The sequence below is a fragment of the Enhydra lutris genome, unplaced genomic scaffold (genome assembly GCF_002288905.1).
Source record: "Enhydra lutris kenyoni isolate GAN:26980312 unplaced genomic scaffold, ASM228890v2 scaffoldscaffold1, whole genome shotgun sequence".
Taxonomy (NCBI): Eukaryota; Metazoa; Chordata; class Mammalia; order Carnivora; family Mustelidae; genus Enhydra; species Enhydra lutris.
The window spans coordinates 4,622,343-4,640,405 of NW_019154085.1; the positions used below are offsets into that span (position 1 = coordinate 4,622,343).

Consider the following 18,063-nt stretch of genomic DNA (forward strand, 5'->3'; position numbering starts at 1 on the left):
TGTTAGTTCAACAATCTAGTATTTGGGGTACATTATTGCCAAACAAGGACAGAGCTGTATAGGTTATGCCATTAATACATCTGTTAATCCTTCTTTCCTTCTCTAACACAAAGCGTCATTTGTTAATACAGTCGTGGATTACTTCTATTTGTAAGGTTACATATGGTGAGTGGTATGTACGAAAGGTGGGGCGTTTGCTCCCTCGCACAACCATCTCTAAACTAAAATTCAATAGTTTTCTCAAAACATTAGCACTCTGTAATTAAAAATAGATAAAGCACTATTTTAGTATAATGTTAGGCAGTAGTAAAAATTATTCTGTCGGAATAAATGTGCCCATATACACTAGCATGCTTTTGGAAGAATCATATTAATATTCTGTGAAGTTAATACATAAATAAAATATGACCTGGGATGAAATCAGCCCTATGTACAAAAAGGAAAAACAGAATCCTTCCCTTCTCAAACCTGTTGATTTTAACAACTTTCTAGACCTATGTTACATCATCTGGAGAGTAAAGGTTATTTCAAATTTGGAAAACATGAAAGAATAGTATGATCCAGCTTCCTCCAAAAGACAGCACATGGAATTTTGAAGATTTGTGTTCATTCTCATGTTAAAGAGACATCTTTTTAAACCTCCCTGGAGAAATATTTGTAATGTCTTTGATTTATTAAGAAAAATGCAACTTTAACACAGTAAACTATGTTTTCATATTATTTGAAAATATTAGAAAATAAGAATACTGTGAAGATAGAACCTATTATTCCGGGATATATAAAACTTGTTAGAATTATTATTTAAGGAATGGAATACTTGAGTTAATACTGTAAATATTTTCTTCCTAAGCACGTAGTTTTTTTCTCTTCATTCTCTTTGGCATTCTTCCTTTCTGGTTTCTCTTATTTTCCAACTTCTCCTTGGTTTTCTTTCTCTGATAGTCCTGGCTTTCCTTCATCTCCCTTTATTAGCTATTACAGTCTTTCAGTTTTTGTCCTTCATTTTCAGTAATTTCATTTCAGACACTGGTTTCTATGAAGTGAATAACCAACTGGACCTTCTCTTCCACCTTTCTTAAAAAGTGTTCCCGCCCGAAATATAACGTAGTTACGTCTAGCTTCAGTGCATATGGGTATTGTGTATCGGACACTTGAAGCGCAGCCATTCGCTTCTCGGAGCTCTGCGGGCATCGGGACGGCGCCGGCACCGTGCCCCGGGCTCCTGGAACGACCAAAGCCGAAGCGCGCTGCAGGCGCGTGTCTTCAGGAGCTCGGGCGCGTAGCCGGGCCGCACCGGGCGCGTAGCCGGGCCGCACCGGGCGCGTAGCCGGGCCGCACCGGGCGCGTAGCCGGGCCGCACCGGGCGCGCTGCGCAGCCGCCGCCGCTCTCCTTCCGCGCGATCCTGCAGAAACTACACCGACGGGGAACCCGAGAGCCAGCGAGAAGGCGCGCCGGGCGGGCGGTGGTCGAGATCTCGGGCCTGCGTGCGACGCTGCCGCAGCGGGAAGGACGGCGGCTCGGACGAGGACGGGCGGGACGGGCGGCGCAGGGGACGTGCGCGAGGCCGGCTCCGCGCGCTGGTCCTCACGGGCCCCGGAGCGCAGGCCGGGCCGGCGCGCGGCGCTCAGGACGCCTGGTCCACGCGGAGCACCGCAGGCGGCACCGCGCCCTCCGCGCCCTCCGAGGTCAGCCGGTCGCCGCCCTCGTAGTGAACCTCCCGGGCCTGTTCCACGGCCTCCGAGGGCTCTTCTTCATCCTCCTCAATGGTCAAGTCGACGTTGCTCCCCCGGGGCGCCCTTCCTGCGAGCGCCTCGCTGCTCTGTCCCTGCGCCAGGGCGCCGGACGCCGACGTTCCGGAAAGTCCGTCCTCCTGCTCGGCGGGTATCTGGTCGCTGCTCGCCGCGTCTTCAGACTTGGTCTCGGCTTCGGCTGGGCTCTCTCCCTCCCGGACTTTCTTCCGCCCGAAGGTGAGGGGAGAGACCTTGAACGGGGAGCTTTTCCCCGAAGATGTCTTCTGGTGACTGGGGGTGAGGGATTTCTTGATCTTCTCTCTCCTCTCTACAGATACGATCTTTGTGCCCAGCTTGTTCATTTTTTTCTCGATGTTCTGGCGAGAAAAAGCTTTCTTGAGGCTATCTACTTTCCGCAGGCTAGATCTCTTTATTTTCTCCGCCCTGCTCTCTTCTACCCTTTCCTCCGCGCTGTCGTCCAGGGCCGCCTCCTCGAGGGGAAATTCGTCGTCCGATGAGAGGTCCACCGTGTGCAGGGTTTCCTCCAGGGACTTGTTCTCGTCGGCGAGCTCCCCCTTCTCTTCGGCGGGGCTGGAGGCCGGCTCCTTCACAAACACACTGGCAGGAATCTCATTTTCTTCCTGAAAAGACGGACCATGTAGATTTCATGTTAATAACGGATTTCACAAATTGTCCCGAACTGCTGTGACCTGCTGTGTCGGTCTTTCTGGCCAGCGGGATGATAGAAACCAAACGTTCACTTGTGGCTTTTGTTTTCTAGCATGTGAGGAGTTAATACTAAACGGGTCAAGTCACTCCCGGAGGCTGGATAAGGGCAAGGGCTGCTTGTTGGGAATATGACCAGGGCAGCTGGCAAGGGCCCTATCAGTGACAGGCAGCGGGGGAAGTGGGCTGTGGTTCTGATAGATCAGGAAGTTGCCTAGATAAAGGAGCTAAAGTAAGTGACTGTGAACCCAAGAGGCCTCTCTCTCCTACCCTCCTTCAAGGTCAGATAGCTCTGTTCCTGGCAAAATCCCACTGCAAAAGAGCCTGGAGGCCAAGTTAGAAGATAAAAGATGGGGGCAAGGGAGAGGACTGGGAAGTCTTCAAGTATCGGACCCCATATAAAGCCTTAATAGGGTTCCCTCCCCAGGTGGGAGCCAGAAGTAAAAGTATGGTCAACCTTGGTGTCTGCACATTAATTTTTGGAACTGCACATTAATTTTCTAATGACATAACTTTAGAGTAAGAAAAGCAAGGGCCAGCCTTCCTAGGGGCCCACCCCTGGAGCCTTGTGGTTTAGGATATCCTTTGTGGACATTAGTAAGGAGAGGCGGCATGCCACGGCCATTTTCAGAGTGGTGAGTGGGAACACTGATGTATCTTATCAAGGCTCTTTTATACGGGGCTTCCTAGGGCAAGACTACTTCGGGCCCCCACCCAGAGCGAGAGTGACAGGGCTCAGGAATCTGCCCCCTTCCCTGTACTGTTCCCAGCGTAGCTCCTGCTCCAGCCTCCAGGCACACAGGCAAAGGTCTGCCCCTTCCTGTGTCTCAGGGAGCAGAGCCCGAGAACGTGCCTTCAGAGTCAAGGGCAATGGCGCTCCCACACCGCCGGGTGGGTGGCTACGACTTCAGACAGACTTGGTCACACAGCATAGGAAGGAAGCCCTTTCATTTTTTATGTTGGTCTTTGAATACTGGGTTAACGAGAGCCAACGGGCAGGGGAGGCTTCACATTTTTATGGGAAGAAACAGCTCAGTAGAAAGAACGAGTGACAGGAGCCAGAGTCTCAGCCCTGCTGGACTTTTGACAGGCTGAGGGACTTTCAGCAAACAACCTACTCTCTTTGGGTCTCGGTTTCTTCCAGATAAGAACAAGAGGACTTGCCCTCAATGAGCAGCCTTCCAACTGTACTCCCAGGGACACTCGGGGCTCGTAGGAGTGCCGGGGTGGGCCAGGCTTCCGAGCCCGTGCCCACCCTGGCTTCAACCAGAGCTTTGGTGTCCACATTATACTGTGGGCCGTCCAGGAGACTCTCAGCTTGAGACATAACCAGATTTCGTATTTAAAGGTCTATCCGGGATCTCCACTTCATGTAAAGTTCATGTTAACAGGATGGACCTTCCCTTCTTGTTTTGCAATTTTGATTGACCAAAAAGTCAGTAACATCGGGGTCATGATCAAACACATACTCTGTGAGTGTACCTGCCCACCTTTTACCTTTTTGCTTACAAAAGCTAAATGCACAAAGTTTGATACAGAGAAACTGGAAGTCCCTCTTATTAACCACGGAGTAGTATAACTGTGATACTCTGAATATAGCCCGTGTCTTCCCGTGTCCCTGTGTCACACACACACACACACACTCATACGCTGGTCCTTTCCATAAACTGGTTACAAACGAAGGATAACATCTTGGGTAGAGATAAATAGCACAAAATCTGGTTGAACAGGATCTCTTTAGAGTAAAGAAGTCACAGATTCTGCTTCCCAAAGCTCTCTCCACAACCACCCATTCTGAGTATCGTGGAAAGTGTCAGGAACACAGTACAAAAGACTAAAAAAAAAGAAAAAATTGAAAGGAGGATGGGATTCCCATGAGTCATTTGTGACTTGGACTTCTCTAGAAAGCGACTTTCCCATGTTTCAAGTCTCAACTTGCTGCTATTTCGCTGGCGTGACCCCCCACGAGAGCGGCAGTTTTTGTCTCTTGTTCGGTTAGGCCCCAACGCCGAGAATGCTTGAGTAGCCACTTGCCGGATGAGCGCCCGTCGCCTCATGGGGCTGAGAAAGGACGTGGGCAGCTGCAACAGGAATTACCCCTGTCCTTTGGGTAGGTTTGAGGACTACAAAAGAATGGGCTTAGCTCTGTGTCTTAGAAGGAAGTCTGTGGACTGTAGCTCCATTGCGAAATGAGGCGAGCCTACGCCGAAGGGAATCGTTTCCATTTTTCAGGAAAGACGTTATTCTCAGTGGAGGAGCATCATGGGGGGGGGGGGGGGGGCGACCACAGAAACAGCTACGGCCCTGATGCTTAGTCCAGAAGCAAAATTACTTCTGGGGTTTGACAAGAGGGTTGGGAGAGTTTGCCAGGAGCTGTTTGGAGGAAAAGCAGAAACCGAGAACTCCGTGAAATGTTATTGCAAGTCATCAGTGAAGGAAGTGGAAATTTGGGTGGGAAACTTTGAAACTAAGCTCGGCTACATTTTGTATGGCCTGATCTCTGCAGGTGCTCAGAGAATTACCCTGATGACTTCCCTTCTTCAGCCTTAACAGAGAGGTATACATAGTAACTGTGCTTTTAAAAGAATTCAACAGTGTTGCCTTTTGTCTTAAATGTGCTTTTTGTTATTAAGACAACATCTTTCCTGTTGAGTCGAAACTCTGGTCTCGCTTGTGACATGTCCTTTGGGAACAGGTTTGAGCAAGGTCGGGTGAGTCGGTGGTGATGTGTAGTGGATACATCGGGCACATAGGAGGGCAGCTGAGGGATAGAGGCAGACCCGCTGAACTCCTTCCGAGGACGCCTGGGACCTTGATTCAAGCGTGCTTACACCCGCTCTGAAAATAAACCCAGCGGGAACGGACATAATCCAGAACGAGCTGGGCGGGTCTTCATAAAACTGGAAACAAGTGAGATATGTCTTTTTGACTAACTGCTTTAAGCTTCCGTTGTCACTGTTATTCCTTGAGTGGTGTTCTGCGTTCTGTCTGCCGGACGTGGTTTATTCCGTGGTCGCCTGTGGCATCCAGTGTGAGGGCAAGCGCCTCCCCTTCCCACAGGAATCTGCAGGTGTCTGAGCACACGCGGGTCTTACCTTTCCATCCTGTGTCTGTAGAAGCGGGAAAATACCGACACTCCCTCTAAATCTCTATTGTTTTGGTGAAACAAAACATAGACCTGGACCTGTACGGGACCATGAAGGGGCTGTTACGATGGTGGAAACTCAACCAGCATCTCAGACGTAGGTTTTCTAGAACGGCGCTGTCCCTGGGTGCCCCGTCTTCCCTGCACACGGGCCATTGCTTGGTCCTCTCGCACACACCTTGTGGAAACATCTGGTGATAGCTCCCTGTCTACAGGTGAAGGGACACTTGCCCTTCAGCCTTCTGTCCTCATGTTTTTGCTCTGCCTTCTCGCACAGAATCCAGTACGGACAGCTCCTTCCAGGGGGACTGCTTAACTATGCAATTACGCATGTATCTGTTCTGGGTTTGTGACTCCTTAACGTGGCGTGAAGAATCCTTGGTGGGCTGCATTGCTTTCTTGGGCACTTCTGTCTAGCAGAATCCCCCAAGAGCCGCTGACTGTTTGCCCTACAGATTTATTTTCAAAAAGGTACTCAGCCGCCAGTAATGCAGCTGCTCTGGGTTCTGACCTTTCACAAGAACCCTTAGGAGTTTTTCAAAGGAAGGGAGAATTAAACAGCGCACTTCAAACATATATGAATGATGTGCTTGCAGCACGGAAGAGAAAAGGAATGGAAAGAACTCCTGAGAAGTGGCATTTTTTCTTCCACTTCAGCTTGTTTGCTATTTATACTGATTCTCATGAACTAACCATCCCGGTTGTGCATGTAGATATCAACATGGAGAAACTTGCCAACTTGCCAAGCACCTCTTGGGTTGGAGATCATGGAAGCAAATCTTTGGGCATATACAGAAGTAGACACTTTAAAAGAGAAGGAGATTCTGTGACTGGCATGGGAAAAGGAAGCCTAGAGAAAAAGCTTGAACGAGGGGAGAAAAGTCAGCACTCTGTTCTTTTGTCACTAACTTCTCATCCCTGTTGTTAGAAGAAATTAACTACGGCTGCCACAGTCCCACAGGGATGTGGTGGCATCCTGAAGGGATAGGAGGACCATAAATTTGAGTCCATGGGATGCTTCATCCGATAACCTCTAAATACTAGTTATTAAAACGGAACTATGCCCACCTGACACTCTGATTTATAGGTCTCCTTTACACATTGATGGTTTTCTCCAATTTGTGTTTCTGAGGTATAGATTGCCAAGTGGATAAAGCCATTGATTAGAACTGCACCCCTAAGGTAGCTGTCGGTAGAATCAGCAAGTCATAAGAATAAAATGCATTAGTTATAATCCCTGAGCAGTCTTTCACATTGTGGAGGATTTAAAAGTTTCATTATTTTTCAGTGCTATCAAGGGTTCAATTCTTTTTTAAAATCACACGGGTTAGGTATTCTTTGTTACACACACACACACCCACCACAAAATGGAAAACAAATCATTCTGAATTATTTAAAAGCTGGTGTAGAAAACCCAGTAAACATGAACTTTGCCGTAGTGGGAATACAGTGTTTGTTTTTACTTCATTTTGCCATTCAGCTCTCTAATTTCTATTATTAAGAAAAGGAAACCTTGTTAGTCACTTTCCCAGGGCCTTAGCTGCTTTGATATAAAATGAGGTTAAACCAAACGTTTGATTTTCTGATATTAATGTAAATCCCATGAAAAATAATTAACAAATTTTAGAAGCGTTCTCCCAGTGTACGAACGCCAAACAGGTTTCGTTTCATGCAAGAATCCCAACTCTAGGACCTGAGCTGCCCTGGAGAATGTTTGTCGCTCACTCAGTTCTACCAGATCCAGATCGCAAAACGACAGAGGGGGCCGCGTGCACGTGGGAGGGCTGCATCTGAGAAACAGTCTAGTTTTTAATAAATGAGAGAAAGTAATGATTCTTCTGAAGAAACAATAATCAGTTATTTACGTAACATGCCTGAGGCAGTGCTCACCTTCCGTAAGTACAAATAATAACACTTAGAAGCCAGTATTTTGTTTATCTCAGAAACTCAAAGGGAACGGGGTAAGCCTCCCATCAAAACCAATACCCCATTATGGGAATGTTAATCAATGTGACATCAACATGGCGAGTTGTCACCTAAACAGGTCTTTGATTTTCCGTATTCTCATTTCTTCTACAGGTTTAATAATTTAGCGGTTTTCAGAGCAGTGGCTTTGGGTGGAGAAAGTGCCATCTTTGAAAAAAAAATTCAACTTTAAAATAGTCTGAAGATGTTACACTTTTAGCACTTTTCTCAAATTCTGATCGCATCAAAGGAAGCCAAACAATGAATATTTGAACACGCTGATGGGCCCGATTCTCCATGAATGTGCCTACAGTGAACACCAGCCTCTACTCTTTTCACCCAATTTCACAATTTTATGTGGATGAAAGTGTAAGCTGTCCATGAGTACTCTCATTTTGTTCCCTAGATTGGAAATCATTCCCAAACTGCTTTTTCAGATAATCATTACGAGAACCTTAAGGCATAAGTGGGCACCACACCCTCCTGGCCAGTTACCTGTGAGATTCTAGGCTCTTCAATCAACAGAGAAAATTCCCTTTTTAACAGTAAATTCACTGATTTTCTGTGTAAGTGCTATTTTTAGGCAAAGATAGCCATACTTACAGAAAAAGCATTAGTCTTATTAGTCTTCAGCGTTTGCTTTTTGATCACCAATCCCTCTGAGTCTTATTTCATTTATACTGGGTCCTGTCACAGTATTTTGAATTCAAACATTGTTCTGAAGCTATTATAAAATAGTGTAAGAAGAAAAGCTGCTAAAATTAATAAGGATTTTACCTTTTTTTTTTTTTCATTGCTCAAAGGGAGAGGAATGGTCTCTAGTTTTAGATACTGTAATTAAAGTAATTGCCAAAGACATGAGGGGCTTTCACGCCACAATGATGTGGTAAGTTCAGCAGACATTTAAGTAAATAAATAGATTATATATTTTATTTATTTTTATTTTTTAAAGATTTTATTTATTTATTGAGAGAGAGAGAGACCGAGAGAGAGAGCGCATGAGCAGTGGGGAGGGACTGTGGGAGAGGGAGAAGCAGACTCCCTGCTCAGCCCAACACAGGGCTCCATCCCAGGATCCCGAATTCACAACCTGAGCTAAATGCAGACGCTCAACCACCTGAGCCACCCAAGTGCCCAATAATATTTTTTCAAACAGGACAAAATAAGGACAAAGTTTGGAGTTTAAAGGAGTGCTAGCATCTAAGTACCTGGTCGACAAACCAACGGAGTGACCAACCAGGAAGCACCTGCAGATTCTGGAGGACACAACAGGACTTCGCAAACTGGAAGCCTAATCGTCTGGACACTATGTACTAAATGTGCTCAAGCAAGTGACGCAGTTTCTTCCCTCTCTCTTTTTCTATTTTTAATGTTCACATCAAATGTTTTGTTTGTTTTATACTAGAAAACCAATGGATTTAGTCGAGGAAAGTCTAGCATAGGATTTGAGTGGACTGAAAATGACGAATTAGGTACGAGGCGGTACCTGGTGTATCATCTGCCGCCTCATCCTCTTACCCACCCGCTGTCACTCCATGAAGACTCATGCCACAGGAAGGCTCTATTTTGGGTCAGCCCTTTGCTCTCATGGTGTGTTGTGGACATAATACTGATTTCAACATGAAGCTGTCGTACAATGTCCCAACTAAAAAGCGTAAGCCTCGCCATTTTAAGGTCTTGGGTAGGGAGGGGTCGTTTGTTACTCAAGAGGCACATTTCTAACCAAGCGGAAGTGTAGCCTCCACTCTGTGCAAATGCATTTCAGATGGCCCAAGAAGAGCTTCTGTCCCTTGAGACGCCATGCCAGTCTCTAACCATTTTAAGATTTTATTTATTTTTTTTGACAGACAGATCACAAGTAGGCAGAGAGGCAGGCAGAGAGTGAGAAGGGAGGAAGCAGGCTCTGGGATCATGACCCGAGCTGAAGGCAGAGGCTTTAACCCACTGAGCCACCCAGGCGCCCCTCTCTAACCATTTTAAAAGGTTATTCCATTCACTCCTCACCCGTAGGAGAGGCAGGCAGGAAGCAGCCTTCACGCAGAAGAGCAGACACGCAACGAGGGACGCGGCCTGCCTACCCCGCCACGCTCCTTTCTTCCCAGGTAACATCAACAAGACAGAAACGTCTTTGAATCTCCACATCCCATCTGTAAATTGGGGGAAATGAGATAACACGCAAAGACACTTAGAGCATGCCGAGCTTACGGAAAGAGCCCAACAGTGTTTTGCTCCTATTAACAGCCTCAGCGTACAGGTGAGAAAACAGAAGCTTAGAGAGGTGCGAGGTGTGCACAAGATCCGGGAGCTTCAGGCGGTGAAACTCGGATACGAACCAGGGTCCGTCCGACAAAATAGAGCTTCTCAAGCCCGAACCCGGAGCACTCTCCAGCACACGCCGATGTCCCAGCCACGGGCGCGGCCACTGACCCGGACACCCAGCTTTCAGAGAGCGAGCGGCCCTTCGTCCACTAGGAGATCGCACCTGTCTGTGTCTGTCAAAATAATCACCTTACAATATCTTGAGAGGGGAGACTTCGGATATCCTTCAGGCTGCTAAGGTGTCTTCCATAGTTGAAGAAAGGTCCAGCTCCTTGACTCCTAAACTGCTCTTTCTAAAATAAACAAAGGAGTGTCCTTGGGGCAGCTCAGTAGAACGCGCACCGCGGGGCCTGAAGGCGCTGCTCTGGGCTCTCTGGGAAGCGCCCACCTTGCTCGCGCACCCCGTTTCGCCGCTACGCGCCATACGGAGAACTGCTACCATATCTGGCTGCAGCTTCACACCTGTCAGTCCCAAACTGAAGACTGAGGTAGGGCTCAACAGCAGATCGAGTCCTGAAGTTCCCCAACAGTTGTCTTTGTTTGTTTGGTTTTTTTATATGTCAGATTTATTGTTCTCTTGAATTTTGAGTCATGTGTCTTCTCCACCCCTGCCCCCCAACATCTACAGAACGCCCGTGGCAAAAGGAAACGTAAACCGATCCTGACAAATGATGATCTCCCCCTACTAGTTCCTCCCCTCCCGCCCCCTTAACGGAGGGATAGAGGACAAGAGACGATCTCCCTGAGTCCCATGGGAAGGAGGAACATTTCCTCTGATGACTCAGATTTAAACATGTCTGTACATGTTTGGTTTTGTTTGGAGATCAGTATTTAATTTAGAAATGCCTTGAGAGCTGAGATTTCTAATATCTTTTAGGCTAATAAAGTAAGGATCTTACATCGCTTAAGAAAGGCGCAGTCACCATATCTCTTTTCAGTTCATCTGGTGCATGAAAAGCTCCCCCATTTGCATGAAAAGCTCCCCCATTTGCATGAAAAGCTAAAACATGTCTAGGCTGCGAGAGCCTGCGAGGCATAGGAGGTCATCAGCGCCTGAAGCTTTACATCAAGTGCAATTTGGGGAGGACAGAAAAGCAGCAGGATGAGTCCTTCCTTTTATGGAGGGAAGGAGGCTTAGGTTCTAACTTGGCAGAGCAGATTCATTTAGAAAAAAGAAGGCTCCCTCGGTTAAATTCCAATTTCTAAATCTCCCTTGGGAGATGAAGGCTCTTCTTGTGCGCCTTTCACAATCAAACAGTTGGTTATAGCCTCTCCCCTCCATGGCTTTGAAACCCTCTCCTATTCACATGGTCACAAGGAGACAGCCCTGGGGCAGGGATGGCAACTGCTTCCTGGGCTCTGCGTTGGCTGCGTTCCACCGGGCGGAAGGGCTTCCAGCATTAGGCCGGGCTGCCCTGGGACGCACAAATGCCCACCACTTGGCGGAACAACAGCCGCACGCTATCTCCCTGTCCCCAGATACCCTCTTGCGACATTAATTGCATCATTGATGCATTAAAAAAATTAAGTGGCCTTTTTATTCTAAGGCAACCATTTAAGGAGAAAATACTCAAGACGAGCCTCCGTGATTGTGGCTGGTAACACTGCTTCTGTTTTACCTTACTGTTGTGGTTTCCCTGGGCCAAAACAAGCCCACCTGGCGCGCTCGCGAAGAGTTACACTCTGTGTTCTTAGTGCATCATTGGCTAGAAAAATAACAAAGACTGCTTTGGCCAAAAGAATCTTCAAGGAAGAGACTAGCTCAACTCTGAGGGAATCCGTCTTCAATACTTGGTTAGTCCCCCCCACACGGGTGTCTTCTCCACTAAGAGACACTTAACACAGTCATGAATTTGACTTGATGAAAAAACCAGCTCGCACGATTGTCTCATTTCCACAAAGAGTTAATCAACAGCCACGGAAGGAACGTGCCCTTCCCGGCTAACAGCTGCAGTCGGAGGGCAGAGACCAACGAATGTGACCAGGGTGCGTGCACCTGCTCCCCTCCCAACCGTGGACTGCCTCTAGGTGCTCCCTAACGCACGACCCTGGCCTGCGGACCCCCGGGCATCCGCCGTGGGTTGAGGCTGCGGTGACCCGAGAGGTCGCACCCCCGCGCGGATCCCGCCGCCTCCTGCTGAAGGCGGACAGGGACAATGCTGCGTGTGCGTGGTCCCCGACAGGCAGGACAGATGCCCAAATGGCCGGGAGGGCCAGGCGGGCTGAGATCACGAGGGCGGAGGGGCCCCAGCTGCGCAGGGGGAGGCGTGGGGGGGCACTGACCTGGAAGATGAGCACCTTGAAGTGGTTGCGCCGGAGCAGCTGGGCGTGGTTGGCCTCCAGCCGCCTCACCTGAGCGCTCTGCCGGTCCATGCGCTCCTTGACGGCCCGGGTGTGCGCGCTGACCTTGCGCGACTTCTCCAGCAGCTTGCTCACGGTGTTGCCGGTGGACGCCTGGTACTTGGAGAGCTTGTTGAGGTCGTTCTGGATGCCCTTCACGGAGCCCTCCAGGCTGATCTGCCGCTGCTCCATGTGGTGCTGGTTCTCCTGCACCGCGTCCAGCATGTGCACCAGCTTGTCCAGCAGCGTGAGCACCGTGACGGCGTTCACCTGCGCGCTGTCCCGGAGGGCCTCCTCCGTGCTCCCCAGGTTCAGGCTGGGGCTCGGCGTGGAGGAGGGCGCTAGGCTGGGGCTGGCTGGCTTCTCCTGCCACGTGCCAGAGCCCAGGTGCTGCAGCTTCTCGGCTTGGGCGAGGTCCTCCCCCATGGCTGGGCAGGTGGGAAGGTGCTCCCGGGGCGGGGAGGAAGGGAGCGAACCGCGGCTCTCCGGGACCGGCCGAGGGTCACACGCACCGACGGCTCCACGGACCGGGGGAACTGCATTCCAGCCGCTCTTAAAAGCCCGACTCCACCCAGTGGGAGGCGAAGCTCACAGACCCGACAACCACTCAGGGTGCAGAAGCGGCCGCGCACTTCCTGACCCCGTGCTCCTTGGCCCCGGGCTCTTTCCTGCAGGTTTTCTTTCCTCCGTCTCTATCCCTTTGTAGCAGAAGTTCAGGGCCATGTTTCAACCATGACTTCATCCAGAGGCGGAGAGAAACATGCGAATTTGGCTTCGCTCCCTGGTCTGCAGTTGGCTAGAGCTCGTAAACTTTTCTCTGGCTGCTATGCTACGGGTGTGTGTGTGTGTGTGTGTGTGCGCGCGCGTGTGTGTGTGTTTTCCTGGATACAGGTTATTGCAACGGGAAGTATTGTTTGCCTTTGCCCTAGAAGGACAAGGGGCGGCAGGAGGAACGTGTTGCACTGGGAGGGGCTCCGTTGAAAAGGGCACTTGCAGCCAAGCTGGTCTTGTGAGTTTTTAATTCCCAAAGTAACAGAAGCCACCCCGAGAACGACGAGAAAAGGCAGCCCAGTGCTTAGGACTCTTGCGACTGGGGGTGCAGCATAAGTTGAAAGAGCCTGAGAGTTTCAGGAATGTGAAAACATGTGCCGCTGATGTGTGCCGGTCACGTAATAGAAGGTGAGGTTTGGAATGACCGTTTTCTAAAATACAGAGTTTCTTTTTGAGAAGTAAAATCGAAAAAGGAAAACCCAAAAAAAGTGTAGTCTCTTTAAGAACCTACCATGCTGATTTGGCTCAGCTAATTCTGAATCTGTGCCGAGAGAGTTTCTCAAATACCTATAGCTCCGCGCGTCGTTTATTGACACGTGCCGCAAGTCTAAGTGTCGGGCGGCTGAGTCGGGGTTTCTGAAGTGCCTCTAACGTTTGACATTTCCAAATTCCTGTTCAGTGAAGTGGCACACCTGTTCTGAGACACGGCCCTCCTCGGCGGAACCCTTGGGACGCGGGGCTTATTTTCTAAAACGACTTTACATGCTTGAATTGGTTTTAAATGTATCCAGCCTTTCGGAGTGTTTCAGCAGGAAGTTTGTAATGGGCCTTCTCGGAACCGTTCGGAGAGAACAGATGCCGGCTCCTGTCGGATCAGGGAGGGATAATGGAGAAACACCGTCCTTTGCCGGCAAAAACCTACACGTAAGCCGGTCAATCAGCGGGTCATTTGTCACATTTGCGGAATCTGTGAGTCCCCACTATCTGCTTAGTCCTGGGTTGGACGATCTAGCCAGGGGACGTTAGCGAAGCATGATCTCAGACTGCACCTGCTAGCCAGGGAGATGAATCGAGGATGTTTACAGAGACCCTAATTTCCTCAGGTGACTGGTACCCCAAGTCCACTTAAAATGAATCTGTTAAAATAGGGACAACGAAAGTGAAAAGATTTGGGGATACCTGGGTGGCTCAGTCGATTAAGTATTTGCCTTCAGCTCAGGTCATGATCTCGGAGTCCTTGGATGGAGCCCCGCCTCAGGCCTCCCCTGCTCAGCAGAGTCCACCTCTCCCTCCACCCCCCTACCTCCTGCTCGTTCTCACACGTTCTCTCTCTTTCTCTCTCTCAAATAAATAAATAAATAAATAAATAAAATCTTTTAAAAAACTGAAAAGATTTGGTTGGGACTTGATCTTTAAACAATGTAAGAAAATTATTTAAACGAATTTACCTTAAATTTAACAAAATTTAGTTGGCCAGTGATGTGTTAACTATTAGAACAAAGGATGAATCGAGTGTTGATTTTGAGAAGCATAATTTTCTAACAAGATGACACGGTATCGTGATACAATGTCCTTTCACATTTGACTTCTGCGGGCAAATCATAAAAAGGGTCCTTATTGCAGAAATATTTGAGGGCTTCATCAGTTTCCCAAGAGCCTCTCTTCAGCTCTGACAGTCACATTATTCCCTTTGAAGCACTTATTGTGCCATCGTCTGCGTGGAGTTTTTTTCTTCTTTGAATACTAACCATTCCAGCTGCAGATCCTCGTTTGTCAGAGGTGATGTCGTCCATGACTCAAGGGTTTCTTTAACATTACCTTCATCAACTTCATGATTTTTTACATATTTTGAAAGATTTTCAATTTCACATCAAAATCACTTGGCCCTGATTTTGCATGGATTTGCATGGATTTTGCATTGCCATGTCGGGTGCTGTGTCGTCAGTGAGATGAGGGGAGACACTGCAGGCATGCAGTGGTGGTGAGAAGGAGAGAAGCTCGTTGTCAGACAGGAAGAAAGGTTTGCATGTGGCCTTATTTATGTTTTAAAGGTAATTTTGAATAACTCAAGTAACAGAACCGTTGTCTATTGCTGTGTAACAAACCAGCCCGAAACTCCGTGACTGAAAACAACAACAGTCGAGCTGTGTTGACGCGTGATTCCGTGATTGGCTCAGCAGGGTTCCGTTTGGAGGGATCACCTCTGCTAGGCAGGCGCGTTCACCTACAATGGATTCCAGAACAGTCTCAGGCACACGTCTGGCTTCTTAGCTGGATTGAGGACACCACTGGGATTTCTCTCTCCTCCATCTTTAGTCTCCAGGAACTGCTCTCTGATCTTTCTAGTACCGGAAGCCAAAGTTCTTCACATGGTGTCTCAGGATTCCGAGGGCTTGGGAGCAAAAGCTTCAGGATCCCTGAAGACAAGACTGTGGCGCTCTCCCCGGTCACTTCCATCACAAGCAGCTTGCAGACTAAGCTCGGATTTGAGGAGGAAACATAGAGTCTCCCTCTCCACGAGAGGAGCAGCAAAGTCCCACAAGAGAGGGTAGCATCCTGCGAGAGATCTGGAAACAATCTACCTCAACACGAACACATTCTTCTTTCAAAACACTATTACAAATAAAGCTGAAGGCCCATTTCATCACCATTTCCATCCCATTCCCTTTCACCTCTTATCAGAAGTAATCATTTTTATGGATTTGGAGTATATCCTTTGGAAATTATATTTGTATGTGATCCTAAGTGAATAGTTTTATGTTATGATGTAATCTGCGTTCCTGCACAACTTTATAATCAACAGAGACTCTGGGGGGCTGTATAATGGGGACCTGTCCTGTACAAAACATGCGTGTTCCACAGCATGGAACCAGGTAATAGACTGGGATGCAACCTCTAAGGGCATTAAGAGTTTGTACAGATGAAAGCAAAGGCAATAAAAGAAAGCACTGTTGATGGGTTAGAATTTGGGGGTAACCCTGAGTAACCACACTCACCATTTAGTTGATCTAAAATTAAGTCCTATTTCTGTCTGGGAGGAATTAGTGAAATTTGGCAATCAGCTCCTAGAAGAAAGTTTTAAAAAATTGATTCACTTATTACATACTAGTGTGTTCCTTAGAAACTGGGTAGTAGAATTTAGACTTGAGACAATGGCACACAGGAGTTTCCTAGAAGTTTTCGAACATGTGAAAGTGACGTGTTTATAAAGAACTGGTGTGGCAATGAATTAGGCAAGTAGGCAAATATTGTGCGTGGACGTCCCAGTGTGGTGCTGGAATGGGGACCATGAGAGCTTTAGTCCCAGCAGGGTGTGGCTGGGGATCTGAATCTTCCAGCTGGCCACCAGCTGCCTGCTGTTACCTCCGCTCCCTGAGGCATGCAAGCATAGAGGTCATTCCAGGAAAATTCTACTTTATTACTGGCTAGGTCATTGGTCTCAATCTCTGTTTCCCATTTTGGATCATTAGTAACGTTTGGTTAATCCTTTAGCACAATTTCTATGCCAGAGGCAGCTCAATGTCCTTCTTGGTTGGCCTTTTTCATCTCAACCTATATGGGAATCCTGAATTCTTGGTCTTAGTCCTGTGGCAGTGACTAGAGTCCTTGAATGATGATCCTGGAGAAAAGAAAGCCCTTCTCTTTGGTGGTTAAAGAATCAGAAAAGCGACACTGGCCGCTCTATACAGCTTCTCCTTTGAGCCCCACAGTGGATTCAAAAGCCTTTCAAAGTCTGAGCTACCTCTTGAGCAGGAGGTCCTGTGATACTATTAACCCCATGGAAAGAAAGAACAGGGTAACATTTTTTCCCCCCAAAGAAGAGGAGAGAAAGAAGACAAAAGAAAAGGAAGAAAAGGAAGATGTCTTCCAGGAGGAAGAGGCATCTTACCACCTTTTATTCTTCTTACTGAGAACTCTTTTTACCACATGGCATATACTTGTGAGGTCTCCTCTACGTGGATAGCTCTTGGCTAAGAAGCAACTCTCCATTGATCTTTTTTATATCAATGAAAGTCTTTTGAGCAGATATGCTGACAGTCCTTTGTTCTGGACTATCTTTTCAAGAGTGTAGAGCGAGCAGCCTTGGAAAGCAGAGAGGGGGCAGAGGCTGGAGAGGCAGCTGAGGCTAGGATATTGGATGTCCACCATAACAAAGCTGATGTTTCCATCTTGGGAGACGCTTGGGAACATGGTTTGCAGTCTTTGGTAACAGATTGCAATTCCCTAAATTTGGGGTCCTTCCCATGCGATGCCAATCCACGGAATGTGCGCACCCACCCCTCCATACCTCTGTGTCACCCCCACGTGATGTGAGGAGGGGAGGGATAGGGAACTGATGGGAACATGAAACTTATTTGCCTGCTGTGCCATGAGTGATAAAGTTTTTGTCTCTGAGCCAGGAGTCATGTAACTTCTGCCATGAAACTGGCAGGTTAACTCTTCTGTTTGTGGAGGTGAATGATCATTTGACCATATCTGGCTTCCTTCTGCACTGGCTCCTGCCATGGGTCCAGATGAAACAAAGGTAGAGTTTGCAGAAGGCCTGAATGTCTTGACTTTTATCCTTTTTATCCTTTGCTGAGGCAATGGGGAGGAATTAAGTGTTCACTTTCACTAGAAGTATTAATGACAAAAAACATATGATTATAACTCTCGTATCTCCTAACCATATACAGCCTGTCAGGGATGCCAGCGTGCAACATGGTGACATAGAAGGAGAGCCTGTATACATGTGTGATGCCGCGTAGTAAATATCTAACATTGACAGAAAAGGTAGATTCTGCTTCACTCCCGAGTTGCCATTTAGGGGATGCCACAGGTTTTGGAAATCCTAGAGGGCCTTGCATTCGCAAGGACTCCTCACCCCTCAGACTCCCATCTCCCAAGGTGACTTTTCTGTACGATCTGTGCCTGTCCAGATGTGGACACAGAACTTACAAAGCCCTCATGAGCGTAGTGAGTGTTAATGAAACGTCAGGGTTACAGTCTGGAAAGTTTCTGACCGCTTGCTGGTTCTTCTCTTCCCAGTTTTCTGTCTTCCTGTTTTCTCCTTACCTCCACTTTCT

General features: G+C 48.0%; 1 protein-coding gene across 1 annotated transcript; it reads right to left on the reverse strand.

Moving 5' to 3' along the window:
- Positions 1-1,403: 1,403 nt before the first annotated feature.
- On the reverse strand, positions 1,404-12,691 carry LOC111144155 (caveolae associated protein 2). Its single transcript, XM_022498331.1, has 2 exons — positions 12,170-12,691; positions 1,404-2,372 (listed from the first exon to the last, which is right to left on the reverse strand). Exons 1-2 carry the CDS (start codon positions 12,650-12,652, stop codon positions 1,626-1,628), a joined length of 1,230 nt encoding a protein of 409 aa, XP_022354039.1. The 5' UTR covers positions 12,653-12,691; the 3' UTR covers positions 1,404-1,625.
- Between the last annotated feature and the right edge of the window lie 5,372 nt (positions 12,692-18,063).